Source organism: Canis lupus, chromosome 22 (genome assembly GCF_048164855.1).
Source record: "Canis lupus baileyi chromosome 22, mCanLup2.hap1, whole genome shotgun sequence".
Classification (NCBI taxonomy): Eukaryota; Metazoa; Chordata; class Mammalia; order Carnivora; family Canidae; genus Canis; species Canis lupus.
This window is the reverse complement of record NC_132859.1, coordinates 19827437-19844985: the sequence shown is the minus strand read 5'-3', so window position 1 is coordinate 19844985 and position 17549 is coordinate 19827437. Positions and strand designations below refer to the sequence as shown.

Genomic DNA, 17549 nt, shown 5'->3' with positions numbered 1-17549 from the left:
CAAAATATATGTGAAATGGAAATAAATGGAGTCCTGCGATATATGGTCTTTCGTGAGTAGTTTCTTGTACTTAGCATACCATTTTTAAGGTTAATCCATGTTGCAGGAAGGAAAATATTTCAGTGTATGATTGTACCACATTTTATTTATTCATTGATCAGTTGGACATTTGGATTGCTGCAACTTTTTGGCTGCCATTAATATGCTGCTGTAAACATTCATGTACAGGTTTTGTGTTTCATGTTTTTGTTGCCTCTGTATATACCTAGGAGTGGAATTTCTGGGTCAAATGCTAACTCTCAATATTTGAGGAACTGCCACACTGTCCTTCAAAGTGGCTACACCAATTTATAAGTTTTTTTTTTTTTTTTTTTAAGATTTTATTTATTCCTGAGAGACACAGAGAGATAGAGACATAGGCAGAGGGAGAAGCAGGCTCCCTCCAGGGAGCCTGATGTAGGACTCGATCCCAAGACCCTAGGATCATTCCCCTGAGCCGAGGGCAGACGCTCAACCACTGAGCCACCCAGGTGTCTCTATAAGTATTTCTTGAACAAAAGAATTCTGTGTTGAGCTGAAACATTTATTCAGTGGATGTTCATCTCATGCCTGTGTGTCAAGCATTGTCCTATGTGCTAGGAATACCTTTGTGAAAGAAAAAAGATCCTGCCTCTGTGGCTCTTATATTCTAGCACAAGAGATAGACCATAAACAACTTGATAAATAAAGACCATTGTATAATATGTTAGAAGGTAATCTGTGCTATGGAAAAAATACAACAGGGTAAAGGGACCTGGGATTTTTATAGTTTGAAGTGGGGTGGTAAGAATAGGCCTCACTCTGAGGGTAGCAGTTGAGCAGATCTGAAGGAATTAACTGCATGACTGTCTAGGGGAGAACATTGCAGGCAGAGAGAGTAGCCAGTGCAAAGGAGGGAGGGAGAATGGCTGGCATGTTCAGTGAACAGCAAGGAGGGTGGCTGGAGACATGACATAATCTGGCTTAAAAAGTTGTTTGGCTGCTGTGTGGAGAAGAGGTGGTAGGAGAAATAGTGGAAGCAGGGAGTCTGGAAGAGAGTTTCTGGCCCTACTTCCTCCATCATGTCTGTGGCGTTGTTTGGCTGTTCTTTGATTTCAGAATATTCTTGAGGAATGATGGCTTCCTTTCTCACCAGGCTCACGTGGTTCTGCTCCTTCCCCTCCACCATTCCTGAGGACCATGACCGGGTCCATTATTCTTTTTTTTTTTTAATTTTTCAGCATTTTTGAAAGCTAAGGGATCTATAACTAGGTGTGATTCTTGATGTGGGACTATAGTGGTTAAGATGGGCTGGGTTCTACTCTGCTAGAACTGATATTCTAGGGGAGATGTCATGCAGACAGCAGGGAAATGGACAATAGGTATTGTGGAGAAGAGAGTGAAGAAAACGCCCATATAGGATGACGATGGCACATGAGGGCCGTGGGGAATAAAGAAAGGCATGACCTTGCAGAGATGTGTGGGTATAGAGCAGAGGGACCAGGGTGCACAGACGAGGGGGTGTGGTGTGTGCTATCTCATCCTCACAGAGCTATGAGTAGTCTGCAGACACGCCTTAGGAGGGGCAGGTGCATATGAAGCAGCACCTTTAGCCTGACAGGTGGCCAGGCCATCATAGCTTCTCTATTTTCTCAGGTGTTGCCCACAGAGCTTTTGAAAATGATGTTGATGCCTTGTGTAATCTCCGGGAGTTCTTCAACTACCTGCCGCTCAGCAATCAGGACCCAGCTCCCATCTGCGAATGTCATGATCCCAGGTGAGTTGCAGGCAAGCGCACCGACTCTCATTGCCCTTTTCTGGCTTCTCTGCCCTGACAGGACCTCCATGGTCTGCCTTATTGGGCAGCTTGGAGTAGACTGTGGAGTGGAGCCAGTGAGGCTCCCAGGTGTTGGCACGGTGGTGGCATGTTTGAGTACAGGAGCAAAGAAAAATTTTATTTGTATCCACTTTTTTTCCTGTAATATCTGATAAATAGCTTGGGAGTAAAAAGCCTCCTCTCCCCCAATTGACTTCTGTCAGTCCTGATTTGTCCAGAATTGGAAATGAAAATGTATTTTGTTTTGATGTGAAATGGTACAGATAATGCGCCCTTAGGAAACATGCTTGTACACATCTGCTTGTGGCAGCGTAGGGGAAGGGTGAATTGCTGGCTTCCTAGGGAAGACTCTCTCCTTCGTGATATTGGGACTACTGCCTGATGTGGGGGCACCACTTAGTAAGCCAGAGGTTCAGCTGGGGAACTACTGCTTTAGATCTCTGGGTGCTTTCTTCTCCATTTTGTTTCCACTCTGAGATTCAAACTTCAGACTCAAGCTACTTCAAACTCACTTGGCCTGGCCTTTGTTTTGCAGAAGGGATTTAGAATTATATCTCACAGTAAGAAGCCATTAGTAGACATTGCTCCATGGGATGGACCTGGGCTCCCACCTGCTCCAGCCCCACTCCTTAGAGGACCTAAGTACTGGTGTATTATGTATAGTCATGAAAGGGAGGGTGTTCACAGGCCCATAATGATGGACACAGCCTCTTTTTCTGAGAATCTATACTGTTTGGGGTTCTTGAAAAGTTTAGGACACCATTTGAAGGTATTAGAGCCCAGGGGCCTAGGAATGACTGAATAGCCTGCTTAGGCCCAGCCATATCTCCTCTCCATGTGATCCCAGAGTAGCTTGTGTATAGGTTGCAAATGAAAAGTAAGGGGGAGGACTTTATCCAGTAGGGCTATATTCAATACCCTAGTGTAGAGTTCTCTGGGAAGCTGAGCTTAATGGGGCATGTGGCTATACCAAGGCCAAACCTCAGCTCAGGTATATACCTCAGGGCCTGAATAACCCTTGCCTGCCTGTCTGGGCCAGGAGGAGGTGAGAGCATGTGGGAGAACAGCATGTTGCTGCCAAGTCCTCATGTGGTATGGCAGTGGGTCGTGGCGGGCTCCTTCCTCAGCCACGTAGATGCATGAGGAAGCAGAGAGCCATGAGCCTAGCTCTGGTTGGTCCTCAGTGATTCTCCCCACCAGAGGGCCTGGAGTTTACTTTTTTGGTAAAGGAGCTCTAGCAGGTTTATTTTCCAAAAGGAATGTGAACCCACAGTGTTCAGTAGCAGAATTCTGACTTTGCATTTCCAGGTCCTTGTTCTTTTATTTTTAATGTCTCAGGAAGTGAGAGCAGGACTTGCTAGAACAGTATTGTCTTCACTGCAGTCCTGTAGCACCCCACACCGTAGGAGGTGTTCAGAGAGGATAAATGATAGAACCACATTCAGGAGAATAAGCTCATTTTTCCCCAGTAAATCAAAACAAAGATCTTTTGGGTTAATATCAAACTCAAGTTCAGTTTGACATGGTGGTAAGAAAGGAATGCATTTTTCAGGATACTTTGCAAGCCCAATAGGGACAGAATCTGCCTAATCCTCTTGATGTCTCTCCCATCTCCCAGCCACTGGCTCTTCCCATGTTGATTGTATTTGCTTTTTTTTTTCTTTTCAAAGTGACCGTATGGTTCCTGAGCTTGACACAATTGTCCCCTTGGAATCGACCAAAGCCTACAACATGGTGGACATCATCCATTCTGTAAGTGCCACATCTGCTGGCCTTGTCTGTGCTAGCTCAGCCATGACCAAGGTCCTTGTGCTTTGACGTAGGGAGGAAGTGCCAAGCCCACAGGCTTTAATGTTGGGCAACACAAGCAGAGCATGGCGGGCACAGGACAGGGGCCACTCAGTAGTGAGTTCTAGGAAGAGCTGGTGGTGGTAGCCGTGTTACGTGTTACTGGCTCTCCTGGACTTGGCGGGGGAGGGTGGCAAGCCAGTTGAACAAGGAGATTTCAGGGGTCTTTAGACAGGACTGTGAGGTGCATAGAGAAGGGTCTATGTCCCCAAAGTCTGGAGTTTAGGTCAGGGAGACTTTTGGTTAGGAACCTTTGGACCTTATGCTCAGTGGGCATTTGTTTTTCTAGAGAAATGAGAGTACACAAGTTATCCTATGACAAGATAGTAGGGGTATGTATAGGTCTGGAGAGGACAAGAGTCATTTTTACCTTTTTTCTCTGTGTAGCAGATTCCTGGATCATTAAGTGAAAAAGTCAGTGTTGGGGCAAGTTGGAGGCATGACCATGTCTCCCACATACTCTCATGTGTACACTGTGCTCTCTGCAGTCCTTGCCTGATTGAACACAGGTGGCTCTGTGGGCACAACCTTTCCCAGAGTCCTGGTTCTCCCAGTGGCCTGTACCCTTCTCCCCTATTCTGGGGAGCCAGCATGAACCAGCAGCCATGGCTAGACTCCGCTCCTCCTCATTGCTGGATTCTGTAGCCTGTTGAATACCATTTGAGCTGTGGAGAATAGATCTTGATAAGTTTGCCTTTCTCTGACCTCAGCTTCAGGGACTCTCTATACCCTCATACTTGTGCCTGTCTCCCACTGCCTCGGCTCCTTGACTCTCCAGCCCTCAATCTTCCCATTCCTCTGGAGCCCTCAGCCCTCCTGGCCTCTACCTTCTTGGCTCAGCTTAGAATCTGCCTTTCTGCCAGGTACCAATGGCCAGGCACTGTTCTTAGTACTGGAACTATGGGATACTGTGACGGAAAATCCCTGCCTCAGGGACCTTTATATTTGGGTGAGAGAGATGGAGAGCAAACGTGTACATGGCATGGGTAGTTTTAGGTCCAAAGAAGGTAAAATAGGGTCTCTGTCGTTAGCTCCCCTGATTCTTTTGCTCTGTAGAGCCTCATCTGCTTCATCTGTGGTTGCTAGAGGAAAGCCCAGAGCCCTACTGTAGCTGGCCTGGGCACTTAGGGTGCCTATCTGGCCTCCCCTCAGCACCTGTTCTTATCTTCTTCACTTCCTAAGGCTAGATCTGACCCTTCCTTTCTCTGCTCCCACTCTGGTCTGATGACTTGGGCATTTTCTCCTTCATGGAGAAAATTGAAAGCATCAGGTTCCTTACTCCCTGTAGGTGAGGATTTCTCCATCTCGCCGTCCCTCCATGTTTCCCCAGACTTGAAGAATGAGGTACCTCTACCTGGGCTTCTGACTCCATCCTTCCCCACCTGGTGTCTTGCTTTCTTGACCGGTTTTTGTAAATCTCTTAATTTCTTCTTCCTTTTACTCCTCCCTCTAGCAATAAATATGTATGAACAAGCTTTGATACATATATATATCAAATATATATATATATAAAATATAGTTATATATATATATATATATTTTTTTTGTCTGCTAAAAAAGAAAAAAACTCTTCTTAACCCATATCTCTGTTTAACTGCTGTCCAAATTTTCTCCCTTTCCACTTAAAGCCCTCTTGTCTCTTCTTTCCTCCTCACTGGAATGTGGCCTCTGATTTTCTCTTTCTTGAATGATAGACCTGCTAATGACTTCTCTAGTTGCTAAATCCAGAGGATTAAGTCTTTAAATAGATATAGTTAGAGGTAACCATTATGAAAAAATACTTCCTTAAGTAACAGAAAAACGTATGTAGAACAGATCAAATGAAATGCATCACATAGAGAAACAGAAGCCTGCCTCCCTGGTGATCTCATGCCAGTCACTCTTTCTATGCAAGCCTCTAGAGAAACTACCATACTGACTTTTGACAGTGTAGATTAGGATTTTTTGTTTTTCTCCATTGTATAAACAGAATTCTATGGCTTCCTGTGTCTGGTTTCTTTGACTTAACATTGTGTTTGTGAGATTTGTTCATATTGTTCTCATTGGTCTCTCTTTAGTCTCTTGTATGAACAGACCACAGTTAACCTACTATTGGTGGGCATTTGGGTCATTTTTAGTTTGGGACTGTTAGCGATAATTCTGATATGAACACTTTGTTACGTGATTTATTAAGTAAATTACACATTTCTGTTGGAGCTCTACAGTGAAAGTACCACGTTGTAGGATGTGCTTGTCTTTAGTGGATGTTGCCAAAGTGGCTTCCAAGGGATTATGCCAATTGGCACCCCCACCAGCAGCATCTCAGGGTTCCAGTTGCTTCACAGTCTCTTCAACACTCAGCCACAATCATGGTGCCTTCATTATTGACAGTTTATGGGATGCTTTTACATCTGGCAGGAATAGTTCCTATTGATGACTATTCAGAGTTTTCTTGCCTAGTCTTGCTTGTTTGCTTTTCCACGTGAACTCTAGAGTTTGTCTTGTTTTGGGGGCAGTGACAGTGCAAATAGGGAATCCTGTTGCTTTTATTGAGATCCTGTTAAAATCATGTTAAAAACTAACTTTGGAGAATTGACATCCTTATGTATCTGAAACAATCTAAAAACATAGGTTGCATTTTTGCTTGTTAAAGTGTACTTTCCCCCCCTTAAGAATTCTTCTAAAGATTACCCTGTATAGGTTGTTCATATTTTTTGGTTAAGTTTATTCCTAAGTATCTAACCTTTTTATTGTAAATGGAGTCTTTTCTATCTTCTAATTATTTTTTTAAGGTATATATTGATTTCTGCTGTTTTCTATCCTGTTGCCTATTAACTTCTCATTATTTGTAATTGTTTTTTACTGTTAATTTTTGGGGAGTTTTGAAGTGTAATAGTATACTATCTACATGAAAATAGTTTTTTTTTTTTTTTTTAAGGATTTTATTTATTTATTCATGAGAGACAGAGAGAGAGAGAGAGAGGCAGAGACACAGGCAGAGGGAGAAGCAGGCTCCATGCAGGGAGCCCGACGTGGGACTCAATCCCGGGTCCCCGGAATCTGGCCCTGGGCTGAAGGCGGCGATAAACCACTGAGCCACCGGGGCTGCCCTGAAAATAGTTTTTTAAATTAAGTTTAAAATTTTAATTCTAGCATAGTTAACATACATTGTTATTTTTTTTAAAGAATATTTTATTTATTCATGAGAGAGGCAGAGACATAGGCAGAGGGAGAAGCAGGCTCCATACAGGGAGCTCAATGTGGGGTTTGATCTCAGGACCCCAGGATCATGCCCTGAGTCGAAGGCAGATGCTTAACTACTGAGCTACCCAGGCATCCCACAGTGTTATATTAATTTCAGGTGTACAATATAGTCATTCAGGACTTTCATATGTTAACCAGTTCTTATCACAAATGCCTTTCTTAATCCCCATCACCTATTTCACCCATCCCCCACCCACCCCTCCTCTAGTAATCTTCAATTTGTTCTCTACAGTTAATAGTCTGTTTCTTGGCTTCTCTCTCTCTCCCTCCCTCCCTCACTCTCACTCTCTCTCTCTTTTCCCTTTGTTCATTTATTTGCTTTCTTAAATTCCATATATGAGTGAAATTATATGGTATTTGTCTTCTCTTATTTTACTTAGCATTATACTCTCTAGCTCCATCCATGTTGTTGCAAATGACAAGATTCCATTCTTCAATTGATGGACACTTAGGCTGCTTCCATATCTTGGCTATGAGTAAATAGTGCTGCTATAAATAGAGAGGTGTATGTATTCCTTTGAATTAGTGTTTTTGTATTTTTTTGGTAAATACCCTGTAGTGTGATTGCTGGATTGTAGGGTAGTTCTATTTTTAACTTTTTGAGGAAACTGCAGACTGTTCTCCACAGTGGCTTCATCAGTTTGCATTCCCATCAATAGTGCAGGAGGATTCCTTTTTCTCCACATCCTCACCAAAACTTGTTCTTGTGTTGTTGATTTCAGTCATTCTGACAGTTGTGAGGTGATATCACACTGTAGTTTTCATTTGCATTTCCATAATGATGACTGACGTTGGGCGTCTTTTCATGTGTCTGTTAGCTTCTGGATATCTTCTTGGCTTCTTGGTGAAATATCTATTCCTATCTTATGCCCATTTTTGATTGGATTATTTGTTTTTGGAGTGTCTAAGTATATCATTTGGGTACTTACCTTTCTCAGATATGTCATTTGCAAATATCTTTTCCCATTTTGTAGGTTGCCTTTTAGTTTTATTGTTTCCCTTGCTGTGCAGAAGCTTTTTATTTTAATGAAGTTCCAGTAGTTTATTTTTTCTTTTGTTTTCCTTGCCTCTGGAGACCTATCTAGAAAAATGTTGCTATGGCCAATGTCAGAGACATTGCCTGTGGTCTCTTCTAGGATTTTTATGTCAATTTATTTAAGATTAATTGACCATATTGTGAGTTTATTTCTGGGTTTTATATTCCGTTCCATTGATCTATGTGTCTGTTTTTATGCCAGTACCATACTACCAGTGGCATTATGACAAATTTGTAATATAATTTGGTCTGGAATTGTGATATTTCCAGTTCAGTTTTTCAAGATTGCTTTGAATATTTGGGGTCTTTTTTGGATTGTTTGTTCTAGCTCTGAAAAATGCTGTTGGAATTTGTTTGTTCTAGCTCTGAAAAATCTTGATAGGAATTGCATTAAATCTGTAGATTGCTTTGGGTAATATAGAGATTAAAAAACATTTTTTAAAAATATAAATTCAATTAACATACAGTATATTTTTAGTTTCAGAGCTAGAGTTCAGTGATTCATCAATCTTACATAATACCCAGTGCTCATTAAATTATGTGGCCTCCTTAACAGACATTTTAACAATATTTGTTCTTCTAGTCTATGAGCATGGAAGGTCTTTCAATTTCTTTCTATTGTCTTGAATTTCTTTCATCAGTGGTTTATAGTTTTCAGAGTGCAGGTCTTTTACCTCTTTGGTTGAATTTATTCCTAGGTATTTTATTGGTTTTGGTGTAGTTGTAAATGGGATTGTTCTCTTAATTTCACTTTCTGCTGTTTCACTATTAGTGTATTAGAAATGCATCAGACTTCTGTACATTGATTTTGAATCCTGCAATTTTGTTGAAATTGTTTATCAATTCTAGTAGTTTTTCAGTGGAGTCTGTAGGGTTTTCTGTATGAAGTATCATATCATCTGCAAGAGTGAAAATTTACTTCTTGCTTAGCAGTTTGGGTGCCTTTTATTTCTTGTTGTTTGATTGCTATGGCTAGCAGCTCCAGAACTATGTTGAATAAAAGTGGTGAGTGGACATTCCTGTTTGTTCCTGACCTTAGGGAAAAAGCTCTCAGTGTTTCCCCATTGAGTATGATGTTCACTGTGGGTTTTTCATATTAGGCCTTTATTATGTTGAGGTATGTTCCCTCTGAACCTACTTTTTTTTTTTTCCATTTTTCATTTTTGTTTTTATTATTTTTTTTTAGAGAGCATATGCATGAGTGGGGAGGGGCAGAGGGAGAAGGAGAGAGAATCTTAAGCAGGCTTCACACTACTGGATGCTTAATTAACTGAGCCACCTAGGCACCCCTGAACCTACTCTGTTGAGGGTTTTTATCATGAATGCATGTTGTACTTTGTCACATGTTTTTTCCTGCATCTATTGAAAAGATCATATAGTTTTACCCCCCTCCTTTTTTTTTTTTTTAAAGATTTTATTTATTTATTCATGAAAGACAGAGAGAGAGAGAGAGAGAGAGAGAGAGAGGCAGGCAGAGACACAGGCAGAGGGAGATGCAGACTCCATGCAGGGAGCCTGATGCGGGACTCCATCCCAGCACTCCAGGATCATGCCCTGGGCCAAAGGCAGGTGCCAAACTGCTGAGCCATCCAGGGATCCCCTATCCCCCCCTTTTTTAAAAAATTTTTTTAAATGATTTTATTTATCTATTCATGATAGACATAGAGAGAGAGAGAGAGAGAGAGAGAGAGAGAGAGAGAGACAGGCAGAGACACAGGCAGACGGAGAAGCAAGCTCCATACCAGGAGCCCGACATGGGTCTCGATCCCGTGACCCCAGGACCGCACCCTGGGCCAAAGGCAGGCGCCAAACCGCTGAGCCACTCAGGGATCCCCATCCCCCTTTTTAAAAAGAAGATTTTATTAATTTATTTGTGACAGAGAGAGAGAGAGAGCCTGAGTAGGGGTGTGGGGCAGAGGGAGAAGTAGAAGCAGGCTCCCCATGGAGCAGGGAAGCCTCATGTGGGGCCTGATCCCAGGACCTTGAGATCATGACCTGAGCTGAAGGCAGACACTTCACCTACTGAGCCACCCATCTTTTCTCTTATTGATGTGACGTATCACACTGATTATTCTACAAATATTAAACCAGTCTTGAATCTTGAGAATAAATCCCACTTGACTGTGGTGTTAGATTTTGTTTAATATATTGTTGGATTTGGATTGCTAATGTTTTGTTGAGAATTTTTTTCATCGATGTTCATAAGGGATATTGGCCTATAGTTATCTTTTTCGGTGGTATCTTTAACTGGTTTTGGTATCAGGGTGATACTGGTGTCAAAGAATGAATTTGAGTTTTCCTTCCTCCTCTGTTTTTTGGAATAGTTTGAAAATAGGTATTAACTCTTTTTTAAATGTTTGGTGGAATTCATCTGTGAAGCTCTCTTGTCCTGAATGTTTGTTTTTTGGGATCTTTTTGATTACTGACTCAATTTCTTTGCTGGTAAACAGTCTATTCAAATTTTCTATTTCTTCACTTTTGGTAGGTTATAGGTTTCTAGGAAGTTATTCATTTCTTCTAGGTTGTCCAGTTTGATGGCATCTAATTTTTCATAATATTGTTACAATTACTTGTACCTCTGTGCTGTTGGTTGTTATTTCTCCTCTTTCATTTGTTATTGAGTCCTCCTTTCCTCCCTCCCTCCCTCCCTCCCTCCCTCCCTCCCTCCCTCCCTCCCTCCCTCCCTCCCTCTCTCTCTCTTTTTGCTTTTTAAAGATTTATTTATTTAAGAGTGAGGAAAACAGTTGAGGGAGAGAGAGAAGGAAAAAGGGAGGCGGAAGGAGAGAATCTCCAGCAGACTCCAGGCTGAGCGTGGGGTGTGATCTCACAACCCTGAGATCGTGACCTAAGCCAAAACCAAGAGTAAGACACTTAACTGACTGAGCCACCCAGGCACCCCTCTCCATTTTTGTTTTTAAAGATTTTTAAAGTTAATCAATTAATTTGAGAGAGAATGCGTGCATGTGCATGAGTTGGGGAGGATCAGAGGGAGAGACAAAAGCAGACTCCACACTGAATGTGGAGCCTTACATGGGGCCAATCCACCACCCTGAGATCATGACCTTAGCCCAAACCAAGAGTTGGATACTCAACTGACTAAGCCACCCAGGTGCGACCCTCCCCCCCCTTTTAAAAATGAACCTGGCTAGTAGTTTTTGATCTTTTCAAAGAACTGGCTCCTGATTTCAATGATCAGTTCTTTTTTTTTTTTTTATGGTGAAAAAATTTATATTTAGATTTATAGCTGACTGGACTCAGTTTAAATTATCCCAATTTTGTTGGCAACATCCAAAGCATCACAGTCAGGAGCCAGTCGAACATATTCTTTCTTCTCTCCATCAGGCCTGATCAAGATGTTGACCTTGGCCACATCAATGTCATGGAGCTTCTTCACAGTCTGTTTGATCTGGTGCTTATTGGCCTTGACATCCACAATGAACACAAGTGTGTTGTTTTCTATTTTCTTCATGGCTGACTCAGTAGTCGGGGGAACTTGATGATGGCATAGTGATCAAGCTTGTTTCTCCTGGGGACGCTCTTTCGAGGATATTTGAGGTCCCTTTGGAGACACAGGGTCTTGGGTCATCGGAATGTAGGTGACATATGGATCTTTTTTTTTTGTGACTGTGTAGGCCTTTCAGCACCACTTTCTTAGCTTTCAAAGCCTTTGCTTTGGCTTCAGCTTTGGGAGGGGCAGAGGCTTCCTTCTTTGCCTTCGGTGCCATCTTCATGAAAGGCTCAATGATCAGCTCTATTGTTTTAGTTTCTGTATCATTTATTTCTATTCTAATCTTTGTTATTTCTTTCCTTCTGCTGGTTTAGAGTTTTGTTTGTCCTTTTTCTAGCTCCTTCATGTGTAATGTTAGGTTGTTTATTTGTTATTTTTCTTCCTTCTTGAGATATTACTATCAGCTTTCCTCTTGGAACTGCTTTTGTGGTATCCCAGATTTGGAACTGTTGGGTTTTCATTTCCATTTGTTTACATGTAATTTTTTATTTCTTCTTTGATTTCTTGGTTGACTCATTTATTGTTTAGTAGCATATTATTTAACCTTCGTGTATTTGTGTTCCTTCCAGGTTTTTTCTGTGGTTAGTAGCATTGTGGTTGGAAAAGATGCATGGTATGACTTCCATCTTTTTGAATTTGTGAAGACTTGTTTTGTGGCATAAGGAGAGGTCTATTCTGGAGAATATTCCATGTGCACTTGAGAAGAGTGTGTATTCTGTTTTAGGATGGAATGTTCTGAATATGTCTGTTAAATCCATCTGATCTAGTGTGTCATTCAAAGCCACTGTTTACTTGTTGATGTTCTGTTGGGATGATCTGTCCATTGATGTAAGATATTAAAATCTCCTGGTATTATCGTATTACTTTGATTATTTCCTTTAGGTTAGTAACTTTTATGTATTTGGGTGCTCCCATATTGTATGTGTAAATATTTATAGTTGTTAAATCCTCTTGTTGGATTGTTGTTTTAATTATTATAGAGCTGTGCTTCTTTGTCTCTTGTTACAGTCTTTTTTTTAAGTCTGTTTTGTCTGATTTTAAGTATTGCTACCTCAGCTTGCTTTTGATACTTGTTTGCATGATAAGTGTGTTTCTGTCCCCTTACTTTGAATCTGCAGGTGTCTTGAGGTCTGAAATGAATCTCTTGTGGGCAGCACATAGATAGATCTTGCTTTTTTGTCTATTCTGTCACCCTGGTCTTTTGATTAAAATGTTTAAGTCCATTTACAAAGTAATTATTATTATTAGTTTTAAAATTTATTCATGAGAGACCCAGAGAAAGGCAGAGACACAGAGAGAAGCAAGCTCCCTGCGGGGAGATCAATGTGGGACTCGATCCCAGGACCCTGGGATCACAGCTGGAGCTGAAGGCAGATGCTCAACCACTGAGCCACCCAGGTGCCCCAACAAAGTAATTATTGATAGATTTTTTTTTAAGATTTTATTTATTTATTCATGAGAGACATACAGAGAGAGGGAGAGACAAGGGAGAGAGAGAAGCAGGCTCCATGAAGGGAGCCCAGTGTGGGACTCGAGCCCAGGACTCCAGGATCATGCCCTGGGCTGAAGGCACACTCTTGACCGCTGAGACACCCAGGCGTCCCAATAGATATGTATTTATTGTCATTTTGTTTCTTGTTTTATGGTTATTTTTGTAGTTCTTCTCTGTTCCTTTCTTACTTTTTTCTGTCACAGTTTGCTGGCTTTCTTTAGTGATATACTTGGATTCTTTTTTCTTTATTCTGTGCGTATCTATTACTGGTTTCTGATTTGTGTTTACCATAGATTTGTTTATACCACCTGCATAGAACAGTCTATATAAAATTGATGGTTGCTTAAGTTTGAACTCATTGTTTATGCCTCTGCCCCTCATGAGTCAGGTATATGGTGTCATACTTTACATCCTTTTATTTTGTGAATCCCTTGACTGATTTTTGCAGAAGTACTCATTTTTATTGCTTTTCTTTTTTCTCATACTCACTTATGGTCTCTTTTCCATTCAAAGGGTCCCTTTAATATTTCTCGCAGGGCTTGTTTAGTGATCATGAATTCCTTTAGTTTTTGTTTGCTTGAGAAACTCTTGATCTCTCCTTCCATTCTGAGTAATAGCTTTGCTGGATAGATCATTCTTAGCTGCAGATTTTTCCCTTTCAGCACTTTGAATATATGAATATATCATACCACTTCTTGCCTGCAGACTTTCTCCTTAAAAATTCACTGATGGCCTTATGGGGTTTCCCCTTGTTTATAACGGTCTTCTTTTCTCTTGGTGCTTTAAAATTTTTTTTCTTGTCCCTTTTTTTTTTTGTTGTTGTTATTTTTAATTACTATATGTCTTGGTGTGGACTGCCTGGTGTTGATTTTTTGAGGGGAAGGTTCTCTGTACCTCCTGTATCTGGATATCTATTTTCTTCCCCGGATTAGGGAAGTTTTTAGCTATTATTTCTTCAAATAAATTTCCATCACCCTTTTGTCTCTTCTCCTTCTGGATCTCTGTGATGTGAATGTTTTTATGCTTGATGGAGTCACTGAGTTCTCAAAGACTGTCCTCAGTTTATGTATTTTTTTCCTTCTCATTTGCTCTGCTCAGTTACTTTCCATTACTTTGTCTTCCAAGTCATTAGTTCATTCCTCTACTGCATCTAGCTTGCTTTTTGTTCTATCAAGTTTACTTTTAATTTCATGTATTGTGTTCATCATCTCTGATTGGATCTTTTTTATCTCTTTGTTAAAGGTCTCAATGATGTCCTCCACTCTTAGGTCTAGTGAGTATCTTTATGATCTTTACTTTAAATTCTCTATCAGGCATATTAGTTATATCCATTTCGCTTAGGTCTCTTGTTATGGTTTTGTTCTCTTCTTTCATTTGGGACATACTCCCCTGTCTCCTCATTTTGTCTAACTCTGTGTCTATTTCTGTGAGTTTGGAGACAGCTATATCTCATGCTCTTGAAGGTAATGGCCTTATGAAGAAGAGGTTTTGTGGTGTGCCCTGTGATGTAGTGTCCCCCATGCTCCCCAGGGCCTGTGCTTCAGGGAGTATCTCCTATGTGTGCTGCGTGTGCTTTTCTGTTGAGTCCTGACTTTTTCCTTCAGACCAGTTGTCTGCAGAAGCTGTCTTTGTTTATTGTGGGCAGTGGGGGTGTATCTTAACCCACATGTGGACTGATCTGCTTGGAAGACGAGGCCTGCCATTGTTGCCAGAACTGAGGTCCTGCAAAATGTGCTGGTTGGGAGATGAATTGGTGGGGTTTGTGCCAGTATTCTGGGAGACTAAGCAAGCCTGACTGGGATGGGTGGATCTACTGAAGCATAGAGGGGACAAGGCTTGGTGTAAGCACGTTAGTGTTCACTCTGTGCTGGTCCCTGCAGGTGGCCTGGTGTTTATGCTGGGGAGTGGGGGAGGGAAATGGCTCATGATAGCTTCTGTGTTCCTGGGGAGTCTCTCCTTGATCCCTACCTCTCTGGGCCATGCCCTGAGATGAATAAATCACTCTCCCTCCTGTCTCCCCAGTGTTTTACAAACTTCTGCTACCAGACTGTATCTGCTCTGGTTGTTTGTTGTGCTATCTTGTTAGGTTGGAGACTCTGTTTGCTAAGGCCCTCTGGGCTCTCTAGAGCCCAGTCCTCCAAATTTTTTAAATTCCAGGTTTTAAGTTCTGCTGGTTGTAAGAACTCAAAAAAATTCAGCTCCTCTCAATTTCAGAGCTAAATATTATGGGAATTCATCTTCCCTGTGTGGGCTCCTCAGGGTGAAAATCTGTTTTTTTCCTCCTTCTCTAGCCACTGGCTACCTCCTCACCATGGATGGCCATGGTCTTTCACTTTCAACTGTGTCTTTGCCCTTCCTACCTTCTTTGATGTTCCTCTTCTTTACCTTTAGCTGTATGGTTTGTCTGCCAGTCTTCAGATTGTTCTCTGGGTTACTTATGCTGATATGTTATCTTGTATCCATGGGACAAGGTGAGCTTAGGATCCTTCGACTATGCCATCTTCTCCGAATAATAATTATATGAAAATGGTTCTTTTTCTTTATAGTTGTTTTATGCCCTTTTTTCTCTTGTCCAGCTGCATTGTCTATAGCTCCATATTTTATCAAATGCAGTGATGAGTAATGGTCGTGATAGTGGGCATATTTGTCTTGTTCCTAACTTTAGAGAGACTGCCATTAGTGTTTTCTAATTTTATCTTTTTTTCATGTTAACAAAGCTTCAACTAGTTCCTATTTAAATTTTTGTTTTTGTTTACTTTTTTTTTAAGATTGTATTTATTTATTTATTCATTAGAAACAGAGAGAGAGAGAGAGAGAGAGAGGGAGAGAGAGAGGCAAAGACACAGGCAGAGTTGGAGAAGCAGGCTCCACGCAGGGAGCCCGATGCGGGACTGGATCCCGGGACTCCGGGATCACCCCTGGGCCAAAGGCAGGCGCTAAACCACTGAGCCACCCAGGGATCCCCTGTTTACTTGTTTTTTCTGAAATCAAGGATGTATTTTGAATATCTTTAAATGACCTTTAAAAAAATAAATAAATGACCTTTAAACATTTATGGAAATGATTTTTTCCCTGAGTCTGTTTATAAATCTATCTTAATAGATTTACGAATATGAAACTGTACTTACATTCCTGAAGTAAACACTATTTGTTATGTTTTGTTAATATTTTATTTTGGATATTTGCATCATTATCATGTGATATTAGCTGGGTTTTTGTTATGTTTTTGTTTTTTGTTTTGAGGGTATTTTAAACTCAATTTTTTGGTGTCCATGGTGTGCTTGTTTCATGTATTAGTCTGTTAGGGCTACCATAACAATACCAGAGACTGGATTGCTTAAAAAAGAGATATTCATTTTCTTAATTTTCTGGAGGCTAGTAATCCAAGACCAGGGTGCCAACAGGCTTCATTTCTGGTGGAGCTTGTCTTCCTGGTATGCAGAAGACATTCTTGTTGTGTCCTGATATGGCCTTTCTCTTGTGTGTTCAAGGCAAACTCTGTAGTGTCTTATAGAACTGATGTCTTCATAAGAAGAGAAACAGATTAGGGGACCACTCTGTGACCTCAGTTAAATAACTTTAAGTAGATCCTTATAGGCTCTACTACCAAATGTAGTCACACTTGGGGTTAGGCTTCAATCTATGAATTTGGGGTGATAGGTCACAAGTCAAAAAAATTTGCAGGTTTTCTTTTTTTATGCTCTGAAATTGTTTATTTATTTTTAAAGATTTATTTATTCACAAGAGACACAGAGAGAGAGGCAGAGGCATAGGCAGAGGGAGAAGCAGGCTCCCTGCAGGCAGCCTGATGTGGGACTCGATCCCAGACCACAGGGTCATGCCCTGAGCCAGAGGCATATGCTCAATCGCTGAGCCACCTAGGCATCCCTCTCTCAAATAATTTAAATGGCATTAGAATTATTTGCTCTTAAAAGATTTGGTAGAAATTCTCTTGTGCAACTGAAATGTCAGGACCTAGTGTTTTTTTTTTTTTGTCTTTTTTTTTGGTCAGGGAGGAATGGCTTTTTGATAGTTTCTTGTTTTTTAATGTTAATGGCTCTTTAAACTTTATCCTTGGAGTCAGATTTGGTAATTTTTTTTTAAATTATCTATTTTTTCCAGGTTTTCAATTTTATTTGCATAGGATTATGTATGGCAGTCTCAAAAGATTAGTGAAATATATTTTACAGTGGTTTTTCTCCTTTGACATTTCTTATTTTAGCTGTTTTTTTTTTTAATGTATTGAAGTATATTTGACACAATGTTACATTAGTTTCAGGTGTACAACAGTGATTGGACCGCTATGTACATTATGCTGTGCTCACCACATGTGTAGCTGCCATCTGTCACCACAGAACACTATTCCAATACTTTTGACTATATTTTCTTTGCTGTACTTTTGATCCTCATGACTTATTCATTTCATATATAAATGGAAGCCTGTACCTCCCACTCCTTTTCACCGATTTGGCCCATTCCATATGCCCCTCCTCTCTGGCAACTACCAGTTCTCTGAATTTATAGTTCTGTTTCTGCTTTTTTGTTTGTTTGCTTTGTTTTTTTGGAT

General features: G+C 40.8%; 1 protein-coding gene across 1 annotated transcript in view; it reads left to right on the top strand.

Annotated features, from left to right (window-relative positions):
• Nucleotides 1-17549, top strand: part of PCCB (propionyl-CoA carboxylase subunit beta) — a 92951-nt gene that overhangs the window by 33616 nt on the left and 41786 nt on the right. Inside the window, exons 8-9 of the mRNA XM_072792620.1 lie at nucleotides 1675-1795; nucleotides 3526-3607. Coding sequence (XP_072648721.1) covers nucleotides 1675-1795; nucleotides 3526-3607 — 203 coding nt within the window. The remainder of the gene's footprint in view (nucleotides 1-1674; nucleotides 1796-3525; nucleotides 3608-17549) is intronic.